This window comes from Arachis hypogaea, chromosome 13, assembly GCF_003086295.3.
Source record: "Arachis hypogaea cultivar Tifrunner chromosome 13, arahy.Tifrunner.gnm2.J5K5, whole genome shotgun sequence".
NCBI lineage: Eukaryota > Viridiplantae > Streptophyta > Magnoliopsida > Fabales > Fabaceae > Arachis > Arachis hypogaea.
Window position 1 is genome coordinate 141,839,210 of NC_092048.1, and position 23,215 is coordinate 141,862,424.

The 23,215-nt window shown below is 30.3% G+C and overlaps 3 protein-coding genes across 3 annotated transcripts; all 3 read left to right on the forward strand.

Moving 5' to 3' along the window:
• The first annotated feature begins 952 nt into the window (after positions 1-952).
• Positions 953-4,579, forward strand: LOC112771685 (gibberellin 2-beta-dioxygenase-like). The gene is made up of 3 exons (XM_025816488.2): positions 953-1,414; positions 1,688-2,024; positions 4,136-4,579. The coding sequence occupies exons 1-3, from the start codon at positions 996-998 to the stop codon at positions 4,373-4,375; spliced, it is 996 nt and encodes a 331-aa protein (XP_025672273.1). The 5' UTR covers positions 953-995; the 3' UTR covers positions 4,376-4,579.
• Positions 4,580-9,073: 4,494 nt separating this feature from the next.
• Positions 9,074-12,326, forward strand: LOC112783787 (uncharacterized). Its single transcript, XM_025826864.1, has 2 exons — positions 9,074-10,788; positions 12,218-12,326. The coding sequence occupies exons 1-2, from the start codon at positions 9,074-9,076 to the stop codon at positions 12,324-12,326; spliced, it is 1,824 nt and encodes a 607-aa protein (XP_025682649.1).
• A 2,381-nt stretch (positions 12,327-14,707) lies between these two features.
• Positions 14,708-19,986, forward strand: LOC112792397 (uncharacterized). Its single transcript, XM_025835618.3, has 11 exons — positions 14,708-14,954; positions 15,457-15,627; positions 15,720-15,775; positions 16,288-16,353; positions 16,497-16,604; positions 16,776-16,842; positions 17,047-17,131; positions 17,935-18,095; positions 18,729-18,830; positions 19,236-19,458; positions 19,554-19,986. The coding sequence occupies exons 1-11, from the start codon at positions 14,916-14,918 to the stop codon at positions 19,685-19,687; spliced, it is 1,212 nt and encodes a 403-aa protein (XP_025691403.1). The 5' UTR covers positions 14,708-14,915; the 3' UTR covers positions 19,688-19,986.
• The last annotated feature ends 3,229 nt before the right edge of the window (positions 19,987-23,215 follow it).

Here is a 23,215-nt window from a genome sequence, read left to right on the forward strand (position 1 = left end):
AAATTTAGATGAGTAATTTGAAGATGTAATGTGCTTTTATTTTATTGGTAGTTGTTCATGTTGTTCAAAAAAGTCATTGATTATCTAACATAACTTTTTTTTTTACCTTTTGTGGTCTATTATTCACAATTTTATTAAATAGACAACGAAGATGGTAAATAATAAATTACATCTCAGACTTATGAATAAATTTAATTAATTTAAAATTTAAATTTTAAAATTAAAATTAATTTTTTTTAACTTATTATTTATGTTGTTTAAAAAAAAACGTTATTTCTATACTTTCTCATAACTACATGCTTGATTGAACATCTTAGAGAGAAAATGATTGCCTTAACCCTTCGGAAAATTGACCTGGGCCAAAACCTTTTCTTTAACTCAAATTACATAGCTAATAAGAAAACATATGTGGAAATTGAACAAAAGTCTCACCCATGACTAATAATAGAATTAAAATAACAAATAAAGTTCTTTTATTTTTGTATCATTAATTCATTATTGCAAATACTATTAACATTTGATCGATATTGATGAGTTGACTAATGCGAGAGGCACAGAAATATATAACACTAAAAAAAGTTCAAAATGTTCGTACGGCTCTACTGATATAATAATAATATAAGAGACTTACGAGAGAATGAGTGGAATTTATAATTTTTAATTATTAAATTATTATACTAAAAAAATTAAATTAATAATTAAAAATACAAATAAAAAGAAAATAAATTCGGATGGTTTTTGAACGTTTATTGTGATACAACTTTATATAAAAAGAATGTAAAAATTTAGATAAATTCGACTCTACGTGAAGTTAATAACTGGCCGTTAAATGAAAATTTAATTAAATCAATTAAATCTACTCTCATATATCAACTTCACCTGAACACTGCGCCTAAGTTTCTTAAGAGAAGAGAGTATAAATTGTCATTGATTCTCCTCAAGTATCGGAAGGAATTGAACAAGTAATAGTGAGCGAGAATCCAAGAAAGAACACCATGGTTGTTAAGGTTGTGTCCCACACAAGCGAATTAAACCGCTTTCTCCCCATCAAGCCATGCAAAACTACTCCTCCAACCATCTTTTCCGGCACCCCTGAGGTTGACCTCTCCCACCCGGAGGCCAAGACAATAATGGTCAAGGCCTGCCAGGACTATGGCTTCTTCAAGCTCATCAACCATGGCGTTTCATTCCACCTCATCTCCAACCTCGAAAACCATGCCCTTAACTTCTTCAGCCAGCCGCAGTCTCTCAAACACATGGCTGCGCCGCCTCACGACCCTTTTGGCTACGGCAGCAGCCGAATTGGCTCCAACGGGGACGTCGGCCGGGTCGAGTACCTCCTCCTCAACACCAACCCCGATGTCCTCTCCCCTAACTCCCTCCTCATTCTCCACCAGTTACCCGTACTCTTCAGGTTCCATGATTCATGTTAGATATACAATCATTTATATTATATAATAATTTCATGACATATTCCATATTTTTTATAAAGTGAAAACTTAGGTGCAGTAAACTTCACGTGAAATTGATATTTGAAAACTGTTAATTAATTTGACTGATTTGACTAAATTTTTATTTAACGACTCTAAGATATCAACTTTATGTAAACTCGACTTTGCCTGAATTTTCACCTTTTTATAATAAAATAGATTCAAATCATTTATCATCAAACATTTTGTTGTTGAAGATGCGCGTTGGAAGAGTACATGGTGGCGATGAAGAAGATGTGCTGCGAGGTGCTGGAGGTAATGGCGGAGGGACTGGGGATAGGGGAGAGGAATGCGCTGAGTAGGGTGGTTGGGGACGAGAGGAGTGATTCGTGCTTTAGGTTGAACTACTATCCGCCCGTGGCGGCGGATGGGAATATGTTGATTGGGTTTGGGGAGCACACAGACCCACAGATAATATCAGTGCTTCGATCGAACAGCGAATCAGGGCTTCAGATTTGTCTCAACGATGGCAGTTGGGTTTCCGTACCACCCGATCCTACTTCCTTTTTCATCAATGTTGGTGACTCCTTGCAGGTACCTACCCATCCCTTCAACCATTCACTCCTTTCCTTCATCTTACCACATGTAAAATGTTATTCATAGGCTAATATATTTATGTATATTATGATTTAATTTATTTTAAATCTTGTATCTATATTTTAACATATATTTTATACTAATAGCTAATTTAATGACTAATTTTTTTATACACATAGCATAATTATTCTTCTTTAGGGGACAAAATAGTTACGAGTGTTTAATTTTTTTTAACCATATTATTTGAACATCAAAATAAACTACAAAAATTAATCATTAATATAAATTATATATTATAATTTAAATACATATTAAAAATAAATTAAAATAAACATATATTTATATATAGATATAGTATTAATTTATTTTAGTAGTTATAATTTTAATATATAAATAATATTTTTAAATTTTTTATATAAAAAATATTATTTATATATTAAATATTCTTGATATTTGTATAAAAATAAAATTATATTAATTAATTGTATATTTAAAATATTTTTTAATTAATAAAAAAATGTACATTTAATTATTAAGATAAAATAGTTAACTTTTGGACTTATTTTTTATTTATTAAATTTAAGTAAGCATTTTATTCTTTTTGCGATTGTTAAGATTTTTAAATATTTATTAAATTTAATTTTCATGCAAAATAAAAAATTATCAAATGTTTATATTAATTAATATTTCATGTTTATTTTTTTCTAATAACAATTATATGTCATTCTAGAAGATAGAATAAGTATAATACAACACTTATTTATATTAATTAGTAAATTACATTATATTTTTATGAAAACCATTTTATCTTTTTGCATAATTTTCTAGTATAATCAAGATGTTTTAACTTTTAGTTTTTGTATTTTTTTTATCCCTTCTGTTATTCGTATTTTTTTCACGTTATATCATTTTTTCTTAGACTATATAATATATAGATTATAGAATAAAGTATTGTACTAATTCCTAACCTTTGAATCAAATCCTCTTTTTATTTCTAATATTTGAAACATCTTATTTTATTTCAAATATCTTATTTCGACTTATTTTAGTTACTTAAGTCAAAATGAAAGTTTTTTATTTTTCCAAAATTACTATTCCATTATGATTTCCTTCAAGTAGCACCAAAAACTGTAATAGAAAAAATAATAATTTTTGAAAAAAAAGTTGACCGAAAAACAAAAAACACAACTAAATAACATATTTAAAACAAAAATATAATGTTTTAAACATTAAAATCAAAACTAAAATTTAACTAAAATACTAAAAATTAAAATAATATTTTATCTTATATTATATATGTCCAATTCTATAGTACTTTTTATTTCGGTTCTTAATTTATCTAACTTATTTTTTAAAATAAAAAATTAAATGTTTAGAATTCATTAAATATTAACAATTTAAATTTTTTTAACAAATTAAGTACCATGCTAAAGGCACGTTAGCCAGTAGCCAGCACCATTATATATAGACTCCACATCACATTCAATATCAAAGAAAAATAAGTGATTGTAATCTCATAAAAAAAGAATATAGATATCATTTTTGACCAAATAATACCCTACATTCTCAAGGGAAGAACAGGAATCATGTCTCAATCTTGTTCCTCATAATCTGCCAGCGACTGATGTCCTTGTTTTAGGGGTGTGTGTACCTATGTGTCGAAAAAAAAAAAGTCATATATGCTTACTATTATATTGCATTGTTAAGAAAATGACATTCCAATATTTGATTCATTCTACTAGTTGGTCTTTTATTATTTTCCTCCAAATTTTTTTAAAGAATAAAATATATTTTTATTTTTAACGTTTGTAATTTTTTTAAAAATATTTTTAATGTTTTATTGCATTTAATTTTTTTTTAACGTTTTTTATTTATGTTAAAATTATCTTTAGATATTAATTCTATGTAAAATATTAAAGACAAAATTAAAAAATTTTAAAATTATTTTGACACAAATAAAAAATATTAAGAATAAAATTGATCGAAAATAAAAAAATAAATAAAATTAAATATTAAAAATATTTTTAAAAAAATCACAAACATTAAAAATAAAAAGTATATTTTATTTTTTATTTAATTTTATCTGACTTGGTTTTGCACACGTGAAGGTAATGACCAATAGAAGATTTAAAAGTGTAAAGCACAGGGTATTGGCAGAGTCAAAGAAGTCAAGAATGTCAATGATATATTTTGGAGGAGCAGCATTAAGTGAAAAGATAGCACCATTGAAATCACTCATGTCGAAAGATGAAGAGAGCCTTTACAAGGAATTCACATGGTTGGAATACAAGAATGCTGCTTACAAGTCAAGGCTTGCTGATAATAGGCTCAGCCTCTTTGAGAAATAATAATCTCATCCCACAATAATATGAAATTAAATATAACGGCGCAGAGAATAAATTTCCAAAATAGTGTTTTCGATTTACGGTTTTTAATATTTTAATCTTTCAAATTCAAAAATTATTATACTAGTTTTTGAAATTCGAACACTATATTAGTTTCTGAATCTTTTTTAATGCTGCATCAATAAATAAAATAATGAGTTGATTATGACTTAACTTGACAGATTAGACATATAGTTAAATAATGCCGTTTTGTTTAACATTCAAATAAGACAAAATAAAAAAACAAAAAAAATTTGTATAATGTACAAATCGTATTAACTTATTTTATTTTCTAAATGATCGATATCTTTTTTTTTTAATTGTTTAAGCACCAAAATGAAATCACGTTATTTAACTTTGTACTTAGTATGGTAAGTCAGAGATAACTCAATGTATCATTCCGAAAAACAATAAAAAAAGTCAAGAAACTAATATAGCGTTTGAAGTTGAATCTCAAATACTAGTATAATAAATTTTAAATTTAAAAAACTCAATCAATAAAAATTGTGAATCTCAAGAACCACTATAAAAATTTATTCCATCAAACATACATAGTATTTGAATTTCGCTAAGGAGTCAATTGAATATTTATACAATGTGTATAATGTGCTATTTATTTGGCCTAATATGAGTTAAAAATGAACATCTAGAATAAAATATTACTAATTTCTCAAATACAATACACTTATACTATCCAGAATAACCATCTAGATATCAGAAATAATAAACATATGATATTCTACTAAATCAAATATCTCTATATCCCCATTATACACATTATATAAATACTCTATTAACTTACTATATTTTCTCATAGTATTATTATTTCGTTGGATTGAGCGCGCGTTAATAAGCTCACCAAGTTGCAATCAAGCTCAAATATATTAGCTTCGGTCCCTTTTCAATTTTTTTAAATTGAAATTAAGAATGTAAACATATATTGGGGGACAAATTACTAAAATAAATTGGTTGTCTTTTAATATTATCAAAATATAACATCTATACATTAAATACAACATCGGATTGGTGTGCCTTGTTTAAAATTTAAATTTGTGAGTTTGACAGGTATTTAAGTACGATTTAGGTTAAATTTATACTCTACATATGTTTTTAAATTTTGACACTACACTAGTTAGCCTAAATGATGATATGTTAAATTTTTATTCATGTAAAATAAAAATATTTTTTATTTATCTAAAATAGAATTTATAGAGATATAAAATAAAGAATTATGTATTGTATGCATATCATTTCGACTATCATGAATTAATCAACTTAATATTCATCCCTTTTGGTGTACCATTCTAAATTCATTACAACATGATGTAAACGAAAGTGGTATAAAAATAATATAAGTTTTTATAAGTAGTATATATTATTGTATTAAACTAGAAACAAAAGCATGATACAGTCTATGCAAACAACACCAAAATATATAATGACTTCAACCACTTGTCTATGTGTACTTAATGCATCACAATAAGTCACATAATATTAAGAACTTTAACCTCTCATTTTCTTTTCTTATTACATTGTACCTTTAGAAAACGAGAATAATTATTGTCAAATTTTTTTATAGTATTCCAATATAAATTTTATATTGTAAATTTTAAAAGACCAATTGAACTTGCAGCACTCAAACAAAATTCTATTTTGCAATTTTTTGTATGAATTTCATATCATAAGAACTTAACTTTAATTTAGAAGATAATCAGCCATATGACTCGGACAATAAAAAAAAATTTAAATTGAATTCAACGTCAGTATAAATGAAAAAAATTAGATTCGATGAATCTAAAAACGGTTATGAATTTTTATATTAATAAATGACATATCATTTTTTAGGGGATATATAGACAAACATAAATCGCTATAGGGTACTGCGATTTATATTTTTTAAGTATTCTATCAGAAACTGCTAGAAGGATATAGCGGTTTCTTCTCACACACAATCCAATATAAACAGCTACACCTTTCGACAGTTTACGTCCAAATCATAATTCATAGTATCTTTATGGTAGTTTCTATAGAAATAGAAAAAATGCATTTACGTCTATACATTATATTCTAATAATATTAAAAGATAAATAATTTATTTTAGTAACTTAGCCTATATTTAGAGAACAAAAATTATAAGTCAAACATACATGTAGAAACTCTTAAAATTAATTATTCGTATATAATATATATTAAAATATAAAATATATATATTAAAAATTAAATAATACATGTATTTATACATAAATATATAATTTTTTATTATAATATAAAATATAAAAAATATAAATATATACAATAAATATAATTATAAATATCAAAATTAAATTGATAATCAATCTCAATCAATTTATAGAAATATTTTGGTAAGTTCACTTTGGATTTTGATCATGGATTGAAATAATAAATCAAATTGGTTGAGTATTTAATCAAGTTGGATTCATCTAATAGTTAGTTCACTAATTCATTTTTTTAATTAATTTTTTTTTGTTACTAAAGATGTTTGTACATCCCCCAACTCGACAGGTTAAGAACTAATCCTTCGCGAATCTAAGCTCTATTTAAGGATCTGCTGCTGGCCAATGAGTTGCTGCATACATAAGGCAGAATTTAAACTCTCGATATTTATTTAAACGAACAAGTAAGCTGACCACTTGACCAACCCAAGTTGATTTTCGTACTGCAAATACTAATGCAACTTAAATCACAATATCATGAATGGTTGTAATTATAATTTAAAATTTTAGTTTTTTAGCTACAGTACAATTTACACACAAACTTGTGGGCGCCATGTCTATTAAGTTCATCAATAAGTACAATAATGGTCGGTGATTTTTTCTTTTTGTTTGTTTGTTCTCTTCAAAGACATACACATGCATGCATGTAATGTAATGCATTTGATGAGTTTTTGCTTTCAAGGGTCCAAATTTGACGTACCTTATGCAGTTATGCACATGCGATCATACTTAGTGTGCGTTTGAAAAGTTTTAAAAATATTTTTTTTTTAACTTTTGACTTATAGAAAATAGTAATATTAATATCTGGTGTAATTTTTAAAACGAAATTACAGTTTTTTAAAAAGTTATTTAAGAGCTTATAGAGAAATTTAAAAAAATAATTTCTTTTATAATACTATTATTTTTTATCACATTTTTATAAAATAAATACTTGTAGAACTAAAAATTCAAATACAAAATAATTTATTTATAAGCTATTTTTAATATAACTATTTATTATTTAAATTATTATTTTAAAAGAAACTTAATTAAGCTATTTATCCAAACTGTGACTTAATACTATTAGAATCGAAGCCACAAATACACGTGTGCATCCCATATTGTTATTGAGAACCAACAAACAAAGACCATTTTTTTTTTCATTTCCATCATAATAATTAAAGTGAGTTCATCTTTATTTGAAAATAAACATATGCTGCTATCTACATTTTGCTTGCCAAATTCATTGAACTTCCCATCCGTTACGTCCGTACGAAAAAACTGGACTATGTGCAAATAATAACAACTATTATACAATGGCATAATGCCAATATAATGCGTGGCGGATCTAGGGGCCTAAGATGGCCATGGTCCCCAAAATTAAAAAAAAAATAGTAAATAATAATAATTAATAATATTAAATTTATTTTTATATATAATATTAAAAAAAATATAAGTTATAAAATTTTATAAATTAAAATAATTAAAAACTGCACTATGTATTAGATATTTAAATTATTGTTGCTTTTGTTAATAAATAGCCCATTCTAATAATTAATAAAAATGGTTCTATTATACTAGCCCAAGTCCATGTTATTAATTAAAGTAACACTAGTACATTTTTCAAGTATTTGTTTCAAACCATCAGAGACATCAGCGCCACTTTTTTCTCTCTTTTAGTGGTTTCCAAACTTTTGGTCTTCTACTCTTCTCATTCTAATTTTCTTTTCATACCAAAATAAGACATATGAAGAAAAACCATTGAAAAAAAGTGAACAGCAAAATATTAACCATTAAATGCACAACAATGATTCAAAGAGGTATATTTCAATTTTTTTTAAGTTAATAACAATGTCAAGTATTATTTATATTATTTATTTAAAATAATTAATTTAATTTTTTTTTATAATGGACAGTGTTCAAAGATTGAAGTGAGGGCAAAACTCAATAGAATTATTTTTGGGTGAGACTTGGAACAAAAAAATAATCAGGTAAATCAATAACTTTATTTTTGGTTATTATATATTTGTGTTTCTAAAATTATTTGTTATTGCTCAATAGGTTTAATATTTTTTTTAAAGAAAATAATATATATGCAATTATTTTTGTTTTTTTGTTAGATAATTCAAGTTAAGTTAAAAATGTCAAAGATGAAAACAATTCACTCATTTTTCAAGAGAAAAGAGAGAATATATGATGAACAAAATTCAGTTTCAGATTCTTTGAGTAATGTTCAAAATATTATTGAGCAACCTGTGACACAACTTGTTGAGCAAGATATTCAACCCCCTGCTTCCAAAATAAGAAGGTCTGAAATAGATCAAGTTAATATTGATACATTGATGCGTGATCTCGGAAAGCGTCCGCATCGCAAATTTGGAATTATCCTGTCAATCAACAAGATGAAATCCGTAGAGCATACATAAAGTTTGGATCATATCAATTTATTATGGATGAGTACCCTCTTTCTGGTCTAGAAAGTCATCATCGTCGTTTCAAAGCTCATTGGTTTAAGAGTTTTTCTTGGCTAGAATATTCGCCAGAAGTGGATGCTGCTGCATTTTGTCTTCCATGCTATTTATTTTCTAGAAAATCAAGTCCATTCACATCAGGAGGATTTCGCAATTGGAAAAAAGTGAATAATGGAAAGGATTGTGCATTTTTATCTCATGTGGGTAAATCTCTTAATTCTCCTCATAATATTGCTGTTAAGTCTTGTAAAGATTTGCTTAATCAATTATGTCACATTGACAAAGTATTGGCTAAGCAAAGCTCACAACAAGTTTTAAGCAATTTATTGCGTCTTAAAGCCTCTATTGATACTGTCAGATGGTTAACGTTTCAAGCTTGTGCTTTTAGGGGACATGACGAGAGTCATGAGTCTCAGAATCGAGAAAATTTTCTTGAAATGTTAAAATTATTAGCTTCTTACAATAAAGAAGTGGATGCAGTTGTTTTGGATAATGCTCCTCAAAATGCAATATACACATCACCTTCTATTCAAAAGGAAATTCTACATGTTTTTGCTAGAAAGGTGCAAAATAAAATTCGCAATGAGATTGGTAATGCAAAATTTTGTTTGATTGTTGATGAAGCTAGAGATGATTCTAGAAGAGAACAAATGGCACTTGTTGTTAGATTTGTTGATAAGCATGGATTTGTCAAAGAAAGGCTAATAGATGTTGTTCATGTCAAAGATACTACTTCTGCTACTCTAAAACAAGAGATTTGTTCTGTATTATCTCATCACAATCTCAACATTCAAAATGTTCGAGGTCAAGGGTATGACGAAGATAGTAATATGCGTGGAGAGTGGAAATGGTTACAAGCTTTAATTATTCAAGAATGTCCTTATGCATATTATGTTCATTGCTTTACTCATCAATTACAGCTAGCTCTTGTTGCCACGGCTAAAGAAGTTGTTGATGTTCATGTTTTTTTCCAAAGTTTGAGTAATATTATCAATGTTGTGTGCTTTTCTTGCAAACGCAATGATGAATTACGATCTGCTTATGCAACTGAAATTTCTCATTTAGTTGCAACTAATCAAATTGAAACAGGAATGGGAGCAAATCAAATTGGCACATTAAAAAGATCAGGAGATACTAGGTGGAGCTCTCACTTCAACTCAATTTGTAGCCTTTTACGTATGTTTGGAGCAACAACTTCAGTTCTGGAAGATTTGGCTACTAATGGATCTACATATTCTCAACGTGGTGATGCTACTTATGCTCTTAAATCTTTATTATCATTTGATTTTGTTTTCATTTTGCATATGATGAAAGAAAGCATGGGAATCACTGATAAACTTTGTCAAGCATTGCAACAAAAATCTCAAGACATTTTGAATGCTATGCATCTGGTTTCTAGTACAAAGTCATTGATTCAACAGTTAAGAGATAGTAGTTGGGGAGCACTTTTGGAGAAAGTTAGTTCTTTCTGCAATGATCATGCTATTCAGATACCTGATATGGGTGCTTCTTTTAGTGACATAATTCGGTCTCGTCGTAAAAAGGATGTTGTCACTGTTGAACACCACTATCGTGTTGACATTTTTACTAGCGTGATAGATTTTCAATTGAAAGAGCTAAATAGTAGATTTAGTGAGCAAGCAACCGAGCTCCTCATATTGAGTACATCTTTAGATCCTAAAGATGCTTTCAAGTTATTCAGTGTTTGCAACATATGCAATCTTGTAAAGAATTTCTATTCTTTAGATTTTTCTGAGCAAGAAAAAATTCAATTGGATTATGAGTTACAACATTATGAACTTGATGTGGTTAAAGCTCCAGATTTTCAGAATTTGTCTATTCTTGCTGAATTGTGTCAAAAATTGACAGAGACAGGAAAATCAAATATATACCCTTTAATTGATAGATTAATTCGTCTTGTTTTGACTCTTCCTGTGACAACAGCAACAACTGAACGGGCCTTTTCAGCTATGAAGATTATTAAAACAAGGCTTCGAAATAAGATGGAAGATGAATTTTTAGCAGATTGTATGATTGTATATATTGAAAAGGAAATTGCTTCAAAATTCACTTCAGAGATGATAATCGATGATTTTAGTTCCATGAAGCATCGTCGAGCAAGTTTAAAAATATCAAAATCTTAAAGTATGTAGTTGAACATTGACTTTTATATAATATAATTACTTTTTTGATATATATGCTACAAATTATATTTTGTTAATTTTTTGTTATAAAATTGGCCCTCCTCTTATGAAATTTCTGGTTCCGCCACTGAATGCGTCATTGTATGCTTTCGAATAATTTTGTTCTCAATTTCTAAGATGACATGCACAGTATGTAGTAGGATCATATTTTTTGATTTGTTGATCATTTCTGATTCTAAGATGACATGCATAGTAGTAGGATCATATTCTTCTAAGTTTAGAGTTTATTTGAAATGTTAGAAATTAAAATTTACTCCAGAATTAAATTTCTTTTCTTGTTTCAGAATTATCAAAGTCTAAGTTATAGAATGTGTAGCAAGAGCTGAACTCAGTTCTAGAGAGAAGAGACATAGAAGAGAGTGTGATTTAAAAATAAGAGTAATGTAATTGTCATTGTAAATGGATAATTATTACAGATACTAGTGGAAGTATTTATAATCGTCAAAATATTTTATAATAAAAAAGAATTAATAAAAAATGGTCAGAATTTATCTTATTTAATATTTGTTGATTATTAAAAAAATATAAGAAAACAATAATACGTATTTTCTGAACAACATAAATAATAGATTAAAAAAAGTTGATTTTAATTTCAAAAATCCAAATTTGAATTAATTAGGTCTAATCATAACTTTGAATTCCTTTTTTTTTTGCCACAACTCTCTCGCAATCTTATGCCACCGCTGGTGCTGTACCACGACCCGGTGCCCCCGCAACTGCTGTCTCATTACTATATATGCGGATGGTTCTTTTTATTGTAAAGTGAATGTTTATTTGGGTATATCCTTGGTATTTTACTTGATTTGCTTGATTTTGCATGCACATGCCCATAGAATGTTCATTTTACTATGTATACGGATGGTTCTTTTCACTAAAATGTGGATGTTTATTTGGGTCATACCATTTGGGTGAACGAAGCAAAGCAGCACGTGATGGAAGTGGCGAAGACACGACACAACGGTGTGGAAGCAAGGACAGAGATGCAGTATTGGAGAAGCGGCAAAACAAGGCTCTGGCTCGACGATAATGCAATGTCGTGAGGGGGGAGAAGAAGGCACGCAGCGACAATGTCGCTTGCAGAGAAAACATGAGCGGCGCAATGCATGGGAGAGGTGCAACAGCAGCGTCGAGAGTACAGGGGGATGCAGGAAAGAAGAAAGAGCAACAGCAGCATCGATTGCAGAAAGCACAGGAGTGGCGCGACGTATGGGAGAAGATGCAGCAGCAGTGCAGTGCGTTGCTTCTTCAAACGGTGACGATGGTAGTGAGGTGCATTGGTAACGCGCGACAGAGAATAGAGAGTGAAACGACTGCAGTAAAATGAGAAAAAGGTGAAAAATGAGAAATTAGGATTTTAGTAGATAAATGGGGTGAAATATTTTAATGGCACTCTTCAAATTTTTTTGGTATAACATCTTTTTAGGAAGTTTTGATTCATTTATATTTATATAATTTTATCGTTTGCAAAGTTATTCTCGATATTATTATAATTAATAAATTTCGAGTTGAACTCATTTTTTTAGAGAAGTTGTATCTATTTTTTCGAATTGAGATATTAAATATAAATTTATCGACCGTTGTGTCAAAAGTAAACCAAAAATCAAGCTAAACAATTACGTATTGGTTATAAAATTATTCGGGATATAATATGACTCAATCCTCTTTTGTCGCTCAAATCTTCGGTTAATAGTTATGGCTAATCACGCAAGAATTAGCGACTGAATCCTTACAACCTGGGCAAACTATTCCATGATTAAATTAACGGACCTACTAACCATTCTTTGTGGTTGCACCATTTTCTTTTTCATTTTATGAGATATAGCTCCAGTTTCTTTTCTCATCAATCATCATAGTTTATGTTTATACATAGGTGGACTGAGCTAAATGTACTTTTGCAGTTTTTGGTCAGTGTCGTTGTCTCCTCTTAATTTGGGCTATAAAGGACTTTAAGGCCAATCGCAAGTAAACCAACAAGACAAAAAAAAAAAAAGCAAGTAAACCAACTTGGGTTAATAAAAAAGCCAACTTATGTTAAACTCACTTGTGATAAAATGTGTGAGGAATGTGTGGGTGAAATGTGTATCTAGAATTGAGAGTTGTCAAATCTATTGAAGTATTTAAGATTGGAGGTTGTCCAATTTATTAACTAAAAAAAATTGAAGTAACAAATTATGTGTTTTTTAATATCCTACATCTAAATTCGAATATTAAGATTGCTAAATAATAAACAGAATTTTTAAGTCTTATGTGTTGTTCAATTTGAATTAGTCGAAACTAATTTATTAGTCAATAATAAATCTTAAATAAAATTTAGATTCATTACGAATTAATTTAAGTAATGAAGAATTAACGATTATAATGGACGGGGGATTATCTCGAAACAAACAAGAAACATGAATTTTCCAAAATTTAAAAAATAAGTCGAACTATTTAACTGATAAAAATAAAAGTTGAAAGATTCAATTGGTTCATCAATTGTAAATGTGTATTGGGACAAATCCCTATTTGGGAAATGTAGCTGGTCAACCAACCCGCCCCGCTTGGACATTGGATGCAGCAGCGGTGTTGGAGTCAATGTCATCCAGGTAATCAAATCTGATGCGCCATCAATCCCTCTTCCTCATGCATCTCGTTGGTGGATTTCAACCCCTTGCTGAGTTTCATTAACTATATGATTTTTGGTCACACAATTCCTATAAATTTTAGAAGCTGTGAATGATTGAATTGGCCTATATAGAGTGGATTGGAGTGCCTTATTTTCCCCTTTTTTTTCTCACACATGTTTCATTTGTTAAATTATATACATCAATTAAATGAATTAATTGATTATTAAACATGTGTAGGACCGACAAGCCATTCTGGCATATTGGCCCAATTAATTTACACCAAACCTTAGCAACATACTGCCATTTAGACAAGTTTTATTTTAGACCACACAGTAGCTTTTAAGCCTCTAATCACTTAGTATTATTATCATTTTATCACTATTACAATTTCTATTACAGTTATTTTATTTAACCATTTAATAAGTAAATAAATATTATTTATTTTTTATTATATTTAAATTTAATTATATTAATTTAAGAATAATTAATCTATCTTTTTTTTTACTTTATGAGAAAAAGATAAATCGATTCATAACTTTTTAGTCTATTAATATTTAAAACTTTAAGAATTTAAAAATATATTTAAATATCTGGCCTCTTCAAAATTTGTACATATCAATTCTTGAATTTAATTTGTTTAATTTTAAAAAATTTTTAAATATAGAGTCAGTTTATTTTTTATTTTAAAAAATAAAAAATTTAAATATATATTTTAAAATTTTTAAAAACTTAAATATTTACGGATTAAAAAATTATTTGTCATTTCTTCTTGCTTTATTAACTTTCTCACACTAGCTTGAGCGTAGAGACGTGGTGGCAGCACGTGACTGAGTATCTCCAACTCAGTAGAAGGTAGAAAGAGTATCCCTTTCATTTTTTGTTGGTTGTCCTCGCTCATCACTCTTTCCAGAGTCAGAAGCTGTTGCTTTGCATACTATACTCTTGGTGTAGCTGGCCACGGAACTTCTAGAGAGAGAAACCGCTTTTTGCTTCAACTCTCTCTCTCTTACATGGCCGATGAACCAATGCCCACTCGCTGGTCCTTCCAGGTCTGAGTCTCTCTCTCTCTCCATCTCTCTTTGTTTGTTTCCTCAGAAGATCTTCAACGCTAAAACCATGCGCAATTCTCAATTTATTTTGCTGCTTTTTTCCGTTTTTGGCGCTACGAACCCTTGGACTGCAGTTCCCCCGATCAACCTACTTGGACGATTTGTTGCGATGCTTTCAATTGCATTGTCATGCAGTTGTAGAAGTAGGATCGGTTTGATGTGTTTTTGTTAATCGGTTGTTTTTTTCTTCCGTTTTCTCGTCGTGCTAGTTGAGCTGTTCTACTAGATTGGATCCATTTTCCGTCGTTTAGTGTTCTAACTAGCTTGCAAAATTTCTAGGAAATTTTATTTCTATTTGAGAAGGCATTTACTGTCTGAATTTTCGTTGGTTGTGCTTTTGAATCTTGATCTGGTGGATTTAGTGTATTTGTGCCGAGGGTTTTACAATTTTTCATCTCTCTCTCTCTCTCTCTCTTGTCTTTTTTATTTATTATTATTATAGGACTTCAAATTGAATTATGATGCGATGTTTGGGAGGAAGAAAGTGGTGGAGAATGGTGAGGCAGCTGATAAAGCTGTTGGTAATGGAAACTTATTGAACCATGCATCCAACGGCAATCTGCAAGCTAAAAGATCATCTGATATGACAATCTTTGAGCAGTTTCAGAGCCAGGTTCCTATGTCTGATACATCATATTTTTCACGTGAACCATTCATCAATGCTTCAAATTTGACTCATCCGTGCTTCATTTTTATGTGTTTCAGGGGCAGAATCCGGCGCAGACAAATGGCTTTTCACCAAACCATGGGGACGAAAGGCCGTATGGTTTTTTGACTCATCACTTTGTATTATTTACCAAAAGAATTCAGCACTTCTATTTTTCTGTATGGATTAATCGTGTAGAAAGAAAAAAAGAAGGAATGGTATTGGCATGCTCGAGTCGTGAATCGTGTTATGATTGGATATTAATTGCATCTCTTATAATTGTTGAAGTCTTCATTTTCAATGCTTGAATCTATTTTATGAATTATTGGTTGAAGTTGATTGCTTGGGTAATTGATAGTAGTGTGAAGTCTTTCTAGTTTTTCTTTGTTATGTATAAAATGAAACATTAAATCTTATTAACAAAGATGTCACTGGTGTATTCTACACTAATTAGAGCAGTTTATTGGAATCCTATGTATCACAAACATGTAGGTTATTGTCCGTAATTAATTGAGCAGCAAATTAATTGGATTGTTGCTAAGCTCTGACTTTGAGTGATGTTATGGTAGATTGAAAAAATTTTCATTCTCTAAACTACTGATAATTAATTATCCTGAACATTTTCAGGCAAAAGTCTTTGCTTCCACCTTTTGAATCTGCAGAGATGCGTGCTTTAGCAGAGAGCTTAAGTAGGTAAATTTTCTCCTAATCTTTCACAAACATTTATACAACTGATGGTCATATGGAACCGATACATTGTGCTTGGATCAAGGATTTCATGTGTGATTCTTTCGTTTTATCTTTATCTTTATTATTCCACATCATACTATTGGCAGGGATATAATTCGTGGGAGTCCAAATGTGAAGTGGGAAAGCATCAAGGGGTTAGGGAATGCCAAACTTTTGCTAAAAGAGGCTGTTGTGATGCCAATTAAGTATCCCAAGTAGGTTTCACTATTTAAGACTTACTTTGCCTAATATTGGCCATATAACTTGATAACGGTTGGTCTCATTGCATGTTAAAATACTCTTGAATATGCATGTTGTAGACCATTTACTGGACATATGAGGTGAAAACTTCTTGTAGTCACACTGATCTTTCTCATTTTGTCTAGGTACTTTACTGGTCTGTTATCTCCATGGAAAGGCATTCTCCTTTTTGGCCCACCAGGGACAGGAAAGGTTTGTTAATATTTCCCCTAAATTGTATAGGGATTTGATCCTCAGTGTCTACTAAAATTGCAAGAGATTGTTGTTTTTCAGTGAAATAAAATCTTACTCTCAAACTAAACTAAATTCTTTCGACATAAAAACACAGCTTTTTCTGGATATCCATGTTTTATTTAAATTGTTGAAAATTATATAACTTTAATTTGAATGATGCAGACAATGCTTGCAAAGGCTGTTGCAACAGAGTGCCAGACTACATTTTTTAATATTTCAGCATCATCTGTTGTCAGCAAATGGCGAGGCATGTTACTCATAACTCTTTTTCCCCCTTGTTTCCAAAGTACTTATTTTTCTTTTGTATTTTCGTTTATGTAAAACTTATAAGTCTGCAGTGTTCATTTTCTCAAGAAAGTGATTTAAATATCTTGGTTGCAAAGAATAATGCTGCAATTCTGTTTCCCCGAACAAGAAGATAGACTAATCTTGTCTACAAGGTGATGCAACTAACTATTGTTGATGAAATAGTATGGTGCAACAAGTGGCCTGGATCTTGTTAATCAATCTCATATCCTATTTGGTTCAGAAAAGACATGGTACTGCTGTCATCCTCTGTTACTTAGCCAAATATGTACCCAGAGGCACTCACATCATATATCATATTCAGACTGCCAGGAGATCAAAACGGCCACTTGGTATATTAGGGATGATCTGGATTGAAAGAAAGAGTGTGGATATATTTGTTTTATGAGTTTTGCAATGTCCTCCAAATAATCCTTCTAAAACAAGCATAATGTTTTTTTTTTAAAAACTTACTTTTTTTTTTAAGTTACTAAATACATTTTCAGAGCATTCAAATATTTTTCCTTGTTTGGCAATTATGAGGACTGTTAGGAGAATTCCTTAGGAGGATCTAGAATTATTCTTGTATTTTAGATGACATTGCTGCATTTGAATGCCTAGATTCCTCCTTTGTTTGGATTAAATTGCCTTTATCTTGTAAGGAAGAGAAAGAGCTTTCAAAGTGCTCCTTGTCCTTCTCTGTTTAGTTTATAATACAGTGGGCAACTGGGCATGCACATTTACAGAATTTATTCTAGATTGCAGGTGATTCCGAGAAGTTGATAAAGGTGTTATTTGAGCTTGCAAGACACCATGCCCCCTCAACCATATTTCTTGATGAAATTGATGCAATCATTAGTCAACGCGGTGAAGCACGCAGTGAACATGAAGCAAGTAGACGACTAAAAACTGAACTACTCATACAGGTGATGCTTTCTTCTTAAACTAAATATAATTTCATAATCACCAGCTTAATGATAATAACATGATTTGTATGGAAAACACTTTATATGTTAGCTGTCCTTGGATAAAATCAACTATGATAGAATTCGAAGTTATTGCATATATTGGACTTGTTTCTTGCCTCCTATATATGGTCAGCAAAAAGAGAATGTACTAGTTGAGAGTGATTACCATCCAAAATATGACTGTTATATAGAGGTGGATCCACATTGTTTATGTTGTGGGGACAATTACCTGGACTAAGTTTGAGGAAATTTTACTGAATATGTTTTTTATTGTTCATTTCACCCTTTAACTAGCTAGTGTGACCGAGATTCATTTGACCATTATTTTACCGGACTAAGAAAGATAGGTAATACTTTACTCTTATTGAGGAAACTGAATATTTCACTAACCCGTGATCCGACCAGATCACTAACTCTTGAAATTTTCAGTCACATTATCTCACTGTATTTATAGTTCTGTATTTATACTACACAACGTACAATTCCTTTAGTTCCCTTGCAGCACCTTACAGCTCCTTTATCAATTTACAATGAAGTGACGTGTATTCTGTTGTGCTCTCTCAAATATTGATCATTTGCATTAGATTGCAGATGGACGGTTTGGCCAAGACTGATGAGCTTGTTTTTGTTTTGGCGGCAACAAATCTTCCCTGGGAATTGGATGCAGCCATGCTCCGCCGTCTTGAGAAGCGAGTATCCTTTCAACATATAATAGTTCATTGTTCACTACCAAAATTTGAACATTTTATTCTTTAAACAAATTGACATTCTGTCTTGGTTAATATATTAATTTTACTCCATCTGGAGATGCATTGCCAGCCAAGTAGAGCTGCATTTTTGCAAGCTCAGTATGCATGAAGCTCACTATAAATTGGGCTTATTTTAAATTAACCTAAGATGTTTGGGAGGCACACACATGAATTACCAAGAATGTAACCAACTTCATAGATCCTTTCTTTTGATCAGCACACTGACTGTTCTTTCCTTTTAGGGTAGAAAATATATCTTTGTGCAAGTCATGTTCACATGATACCTCCTAAGCAGTCTGATCATGCAATTTATCCTCTCTAATGGTTTTCCTTTGACCATATTGGAAAGATCCTTGTACCACTCCCAGAACCAGAAGCAAGAAGATCCATGTTCGAGGAACTCCTTCCTCCACAGCCTGATGAGGAAGAGATCCCCTATGATTTGCTAGTGGAGCGGACCGAAGGATATTCAGGGTCAGATATCCGGTTACTCTGCAAAGAGACAGCAATGCAGCCTTTGAGACGCCTAATGTCTCAACTTGAACAGAGACAAGAGGTGGTACCGGAAGAAGGTATGTCAGTTTGCACAATCTACATGCACTGGTTACTCCTGGTAGTGCTGTTCCTTCAATGTTGACATTTGCAATTCGCATTAATTGTGTTGCAGAGTTGCCAAAAGTTGGGCCAATCAGGTATGAAGATATAGAAGCAGCATTGAAAAACACAAGGCCATCTGCTCACCTACATGCCCATAAATATGAAAAGTTTAATGCTGATTATGGCAGTCAAATACTTCACTGAATAGATGTAGCCTTCACTTTCTTCCATTAGGTAGCTCTCCCAATTTGTATGTGACACAATTGCGGTTGTACAACTACGGAACCCGAAACATTATTTGGGTGGAGTTTGGCGATGTTATTTGCATAATTTCATCAAATGGTTCTCAGGTTCTGGTTTTTCTCAAACCCCGGTCAATTTGTGTTTGTGCAACAATTATTACAAGTCCCGTCGTATTTAGGCTTCGGGATATGGCTGTGGGTAATTAAGTTTTTATGACTACAATCTTTATAATTGCTTGGTAATTCTCTCTTCTGAGTTAATTTTTCGAGTCAGTAATTTTTCACTTAAATCTCTAGTTTATATATGGTTTTTTCTGTTACTGATACAATTTTTTAATGCAAACGTTAGCGTTAAATGCCTTGCATTCTTACGTTAAAAAAAATAGTAAAAGTAAATACCTCTCGGTTTTTGTTATAGTTAGAGTTAAGATTTTTTTTTTACAATAAAAAAATAAATATGCACATTATATACAATTTTCACACTATTTTAAAAATTTAGTTATAACATTTACTTTTCAGTAAAGAACTCCTTTCTATTATCCCAAATTATCTCTTAAATTTTCATTTTTCACAAAATTATAAAATTTAAAAGTATTAAAAATAAAAGAAAGAAATAAAAGTTAGATCAAATAAGCCCTAAGGATTCATTATGTCGGGTAGATTCTTAATTGAGTCATGAAATTGTTTTAACATGTATTACTTTTGATATAGTTTATTTGACATTGAGTAAAATTTTTTGGGTTTTTTTCCCTCAATTTAACATATTAATTATTAAATAAGAATTTGTCAAAAGTTCTTTAATTTTATCTTAGCTTTCACATGTTTTTATGCGCAAGGAATTTGATGATCCAACAACTTTTAGACTATTAAACAGTTCTAACAATAAAATATATTTTTTAAATTTTTTAATAATTATTAAATAATTTTAATTATAAATTAATTTTTCATATATTATTTAATTATAAAATTTATCTTCTATTTATAAATTATTATTTATCTATCTTTTTTTTAGAATTTTATCTTCAATAGATAGATGCAAATTAATATCTAGTAGTTATATGAGTCTATTAGTGTTTGTAGATAAATGTCTTCACTAAGATAGATTTAAACAACAAGATGCAATACTATATTTATAAATTTATGCAATCTACTACCGATTTGAAATTTGTAAGTTTTTTTTGTCTATTCTTTGGTATATATAATTTTTCCTTAACAACATACATAACATTCATGCTATAATTTTATGGTTTATATATATATATTCCATTTAAGAGGATGAATACTGATATCTAATGATAATTTTTGTTGAGAATTGTACAATCTATCACTCGGACATCTATTTTGATAATGACAATTTTTTTTATCGTAAACGTATTATTAATACATTAATAGTACTAACAAAACATTTTTTAAACTTGGTTTATTTGTAGAATATTAATTCGCATGTCTCTAAAGATATAATAACATATATTGTTGAGTTTGAAAAACTAATATCTAATTTGATGATTAAACATTATTAAATTGTTATTTGTTTCCAATAGGTTGTTTAAAGTGTTTTTTTTTTTTGTTAAAGTTGTTTAAAGTGTTTGCTAGTGTGCAGATTTCATATTGGGTCAAAAGGCAATATGAGCCCAACTTGTTATTAATCAAGCCATGTGCAAAATTAATATAAATGAGTGTGCATTGAAATAAAAAAAATCAAATTGGCCCAAATCATAAGTCCAAATGGATCATTGAAAAAAATTCAGCTTTGGACATAATTTATTCAAATGTTAGTGGCTAATTGTTTAAAGAAAGAAAGAAATCCAAGGAGGCCAAATCCATCAAAGCCCATCATAAATTAAAAAAAAGAATCAAGTGGCCCAAAGCCTTGAAAGAAGCTTTTCAATGATCACAATGAAATTTCTTCAAGTGACCAAAAGTTCCATATGGTGATCACAAAAATGTTCACTCTCTCACATGCCTTGATAACCAAAAATCAATTTAATTCAATTAATTACTCCCTTGGTTAAAGTGACACATTTTCCAACTAACCACAAGTTCCATACGTTACTCTATCCCTCTTGGTAATTGAAATTAAAAATTAAATTGAGTTTAATTTTTTTCAAAGCTTTCACCAAAAGTTTTACCGTTCTCTCTTTTCTTTCTCCTCTTTTTTTGTTTTTGGTCATATTATGTCAATCAGAAAAGAAGCAAAAGCAAGTTATCAGAGAAATTACAGTAAAACTATGAAGAAGGAAAAATGTTAGGTTGTTGATGGCCTTTGAAAAAAAGAAGATCCAAGGTATAGCGTGACTGAGATCTTTTTCATTAAAGGCAAGAAGTAGTGAAGAAGTCTCAAGATCTCCATGCCTAAAGTAGAAGCAATTCGATTCGGTCAAAAAAGAAGATCTCTGAGAAGAAGATCTATGAGGAGAAGCTCGTTTCCACTTTTGTTCATCCATAACAGAAAATAGTTACTGTAGCTACGTGAAGGAAGAAACAAAAATGGAACAGATGGAGCTGTCAAGGATCAAGGGTTCATTAAGGATCAGAATTCTTTCTTGGAGACAAAGTCAAGATGGAAGGTTTAGATTGATGAAGTTTGATGATAAGAGACGAGAGATAATTGCATGTTGATTTGCTTTCAGTTTTCTTTCTCTCCTCTCTCCGTCCGAATCGATCTTTTGGATTGAAGAAGAAGAAGTTGGCTCGGTTGAACCGTTTCAACCTTGGAAGCTTCCCCTTCTGTAATAAGGGAGAACCGCCAATGGTTGAAATAAGGAGTGAGAGCACACGTTTGGATTCCCATAGCTCTTTGAGCTGTTTATTCTTCTCCTTCATGGCTTTCATTGAATATTTCTTTTTCTCAATGAGTCTGTCTGTGTTTCATTGGTAAAAGACAAAATGTGAGGTTTTGTAAGAAAAAGCTAATAAGTGAAAAATGGCAAAGAGTTAAAAAAAGCCATTATTATCTCAGAAATTCATTGTATGTATTTACGTTTTGTTGTTATGATCCTGAGAGGATTCCTTTACAAGTTGGGTTAGCACTTTGCGGTTGAAAGCTAGATTGAGGTATAGTCAAGTTTAGGTTGGGGTAGAATCTGAACTTGTTCCCCTGCAAGTTGGGTTAGCACTTTACAGTTGAAAGCTTAGGGTGTGTTTGGGGTTCACGTTGGGTAACATAAAAGCTCGTTTGAACGTCTTGAACGCCACATTGTTATGTTTGGCAATTTTTTGGAATTCCTAACCCAGAAGTGCTTTTACCTCTGAACGTACGTTCACGTGAAGCTAAAAATTCAAGCTTCTGCGTTCACGTTGGGAAGATTAATGACCGTTGGAGGAGTTAGGTAAGAAATTCATTTCATATCTACCAACTATACCCTTCATTTCTTCTGTAAAAAGGATGTCCATAACCACATAATTTCACACAGTAGTTCTTTCTATGTTCTTCGTTACAGAATTTTTTTTTATCAAACTCTTTCAGATTTGTTTTCATCACTGTCAAAGT

Excerpts from the sequence above, each read along its gene's own strand:
- LOC112771685 (XM_025816488.2), top strand. The coding sequence starts at position 996 with ATGGTTGTTAAGGTTGTGTCCCACACAAGCGAATTAAACCGCTTTCTC. Across the intron at positions 1,415-1,687 it reads CAGTTACCCGTACTCTTCAG|ATGCGCGTTGGAAGAGTACA; the intron begins GTTCCATGATTC and ends TTGTTGTTGAAG. Across the intron at positions 2,025-4,135 it reads ATGTTGGTGACTCCTTGCAG|GTAATGACCAATAGAAGATT; the intron begins GTACCTACCCAT and ends GCACACGTGAAG.
- LOC112783787 (XM_025826864.1), top strand. The coding sequence starts at position 9,074 with ATGGATGAGTACCCTCTTTCTGGTCTAGAAAGTCATCATCGTCGTTTC. Across the intron at positions 10,789-12,217 it reads GATCCTAAAGATGCTTTCAA|CAAAGCAGCACGTGATGGAA; the intron begins GTTATTCAGTGT and ends GGGTGAACGAAG.
- LOC112792397 (XM_025835618.3), top strand. The coding sequence starts at position 14,916 with ATGGCCGATGAACCAATGCCCACTCGCTGGTCCTTCCAG. Across the intron at positions 14,955-15,456 it reads CCACTCGCTGGTCCTTCCAG|GACTTCAAATTGAATTATGA; the intron begins GTCTGAGTCTCT and ends TTATTATTATAG. Across the intron at positions 18,096-18,728 it reads AAACTGAACTACTCATACAG|ATGGACGGTTTGGCCAAGAC; the intron begins GTGATGCTTTCT and ends ATTAGATTGCAG.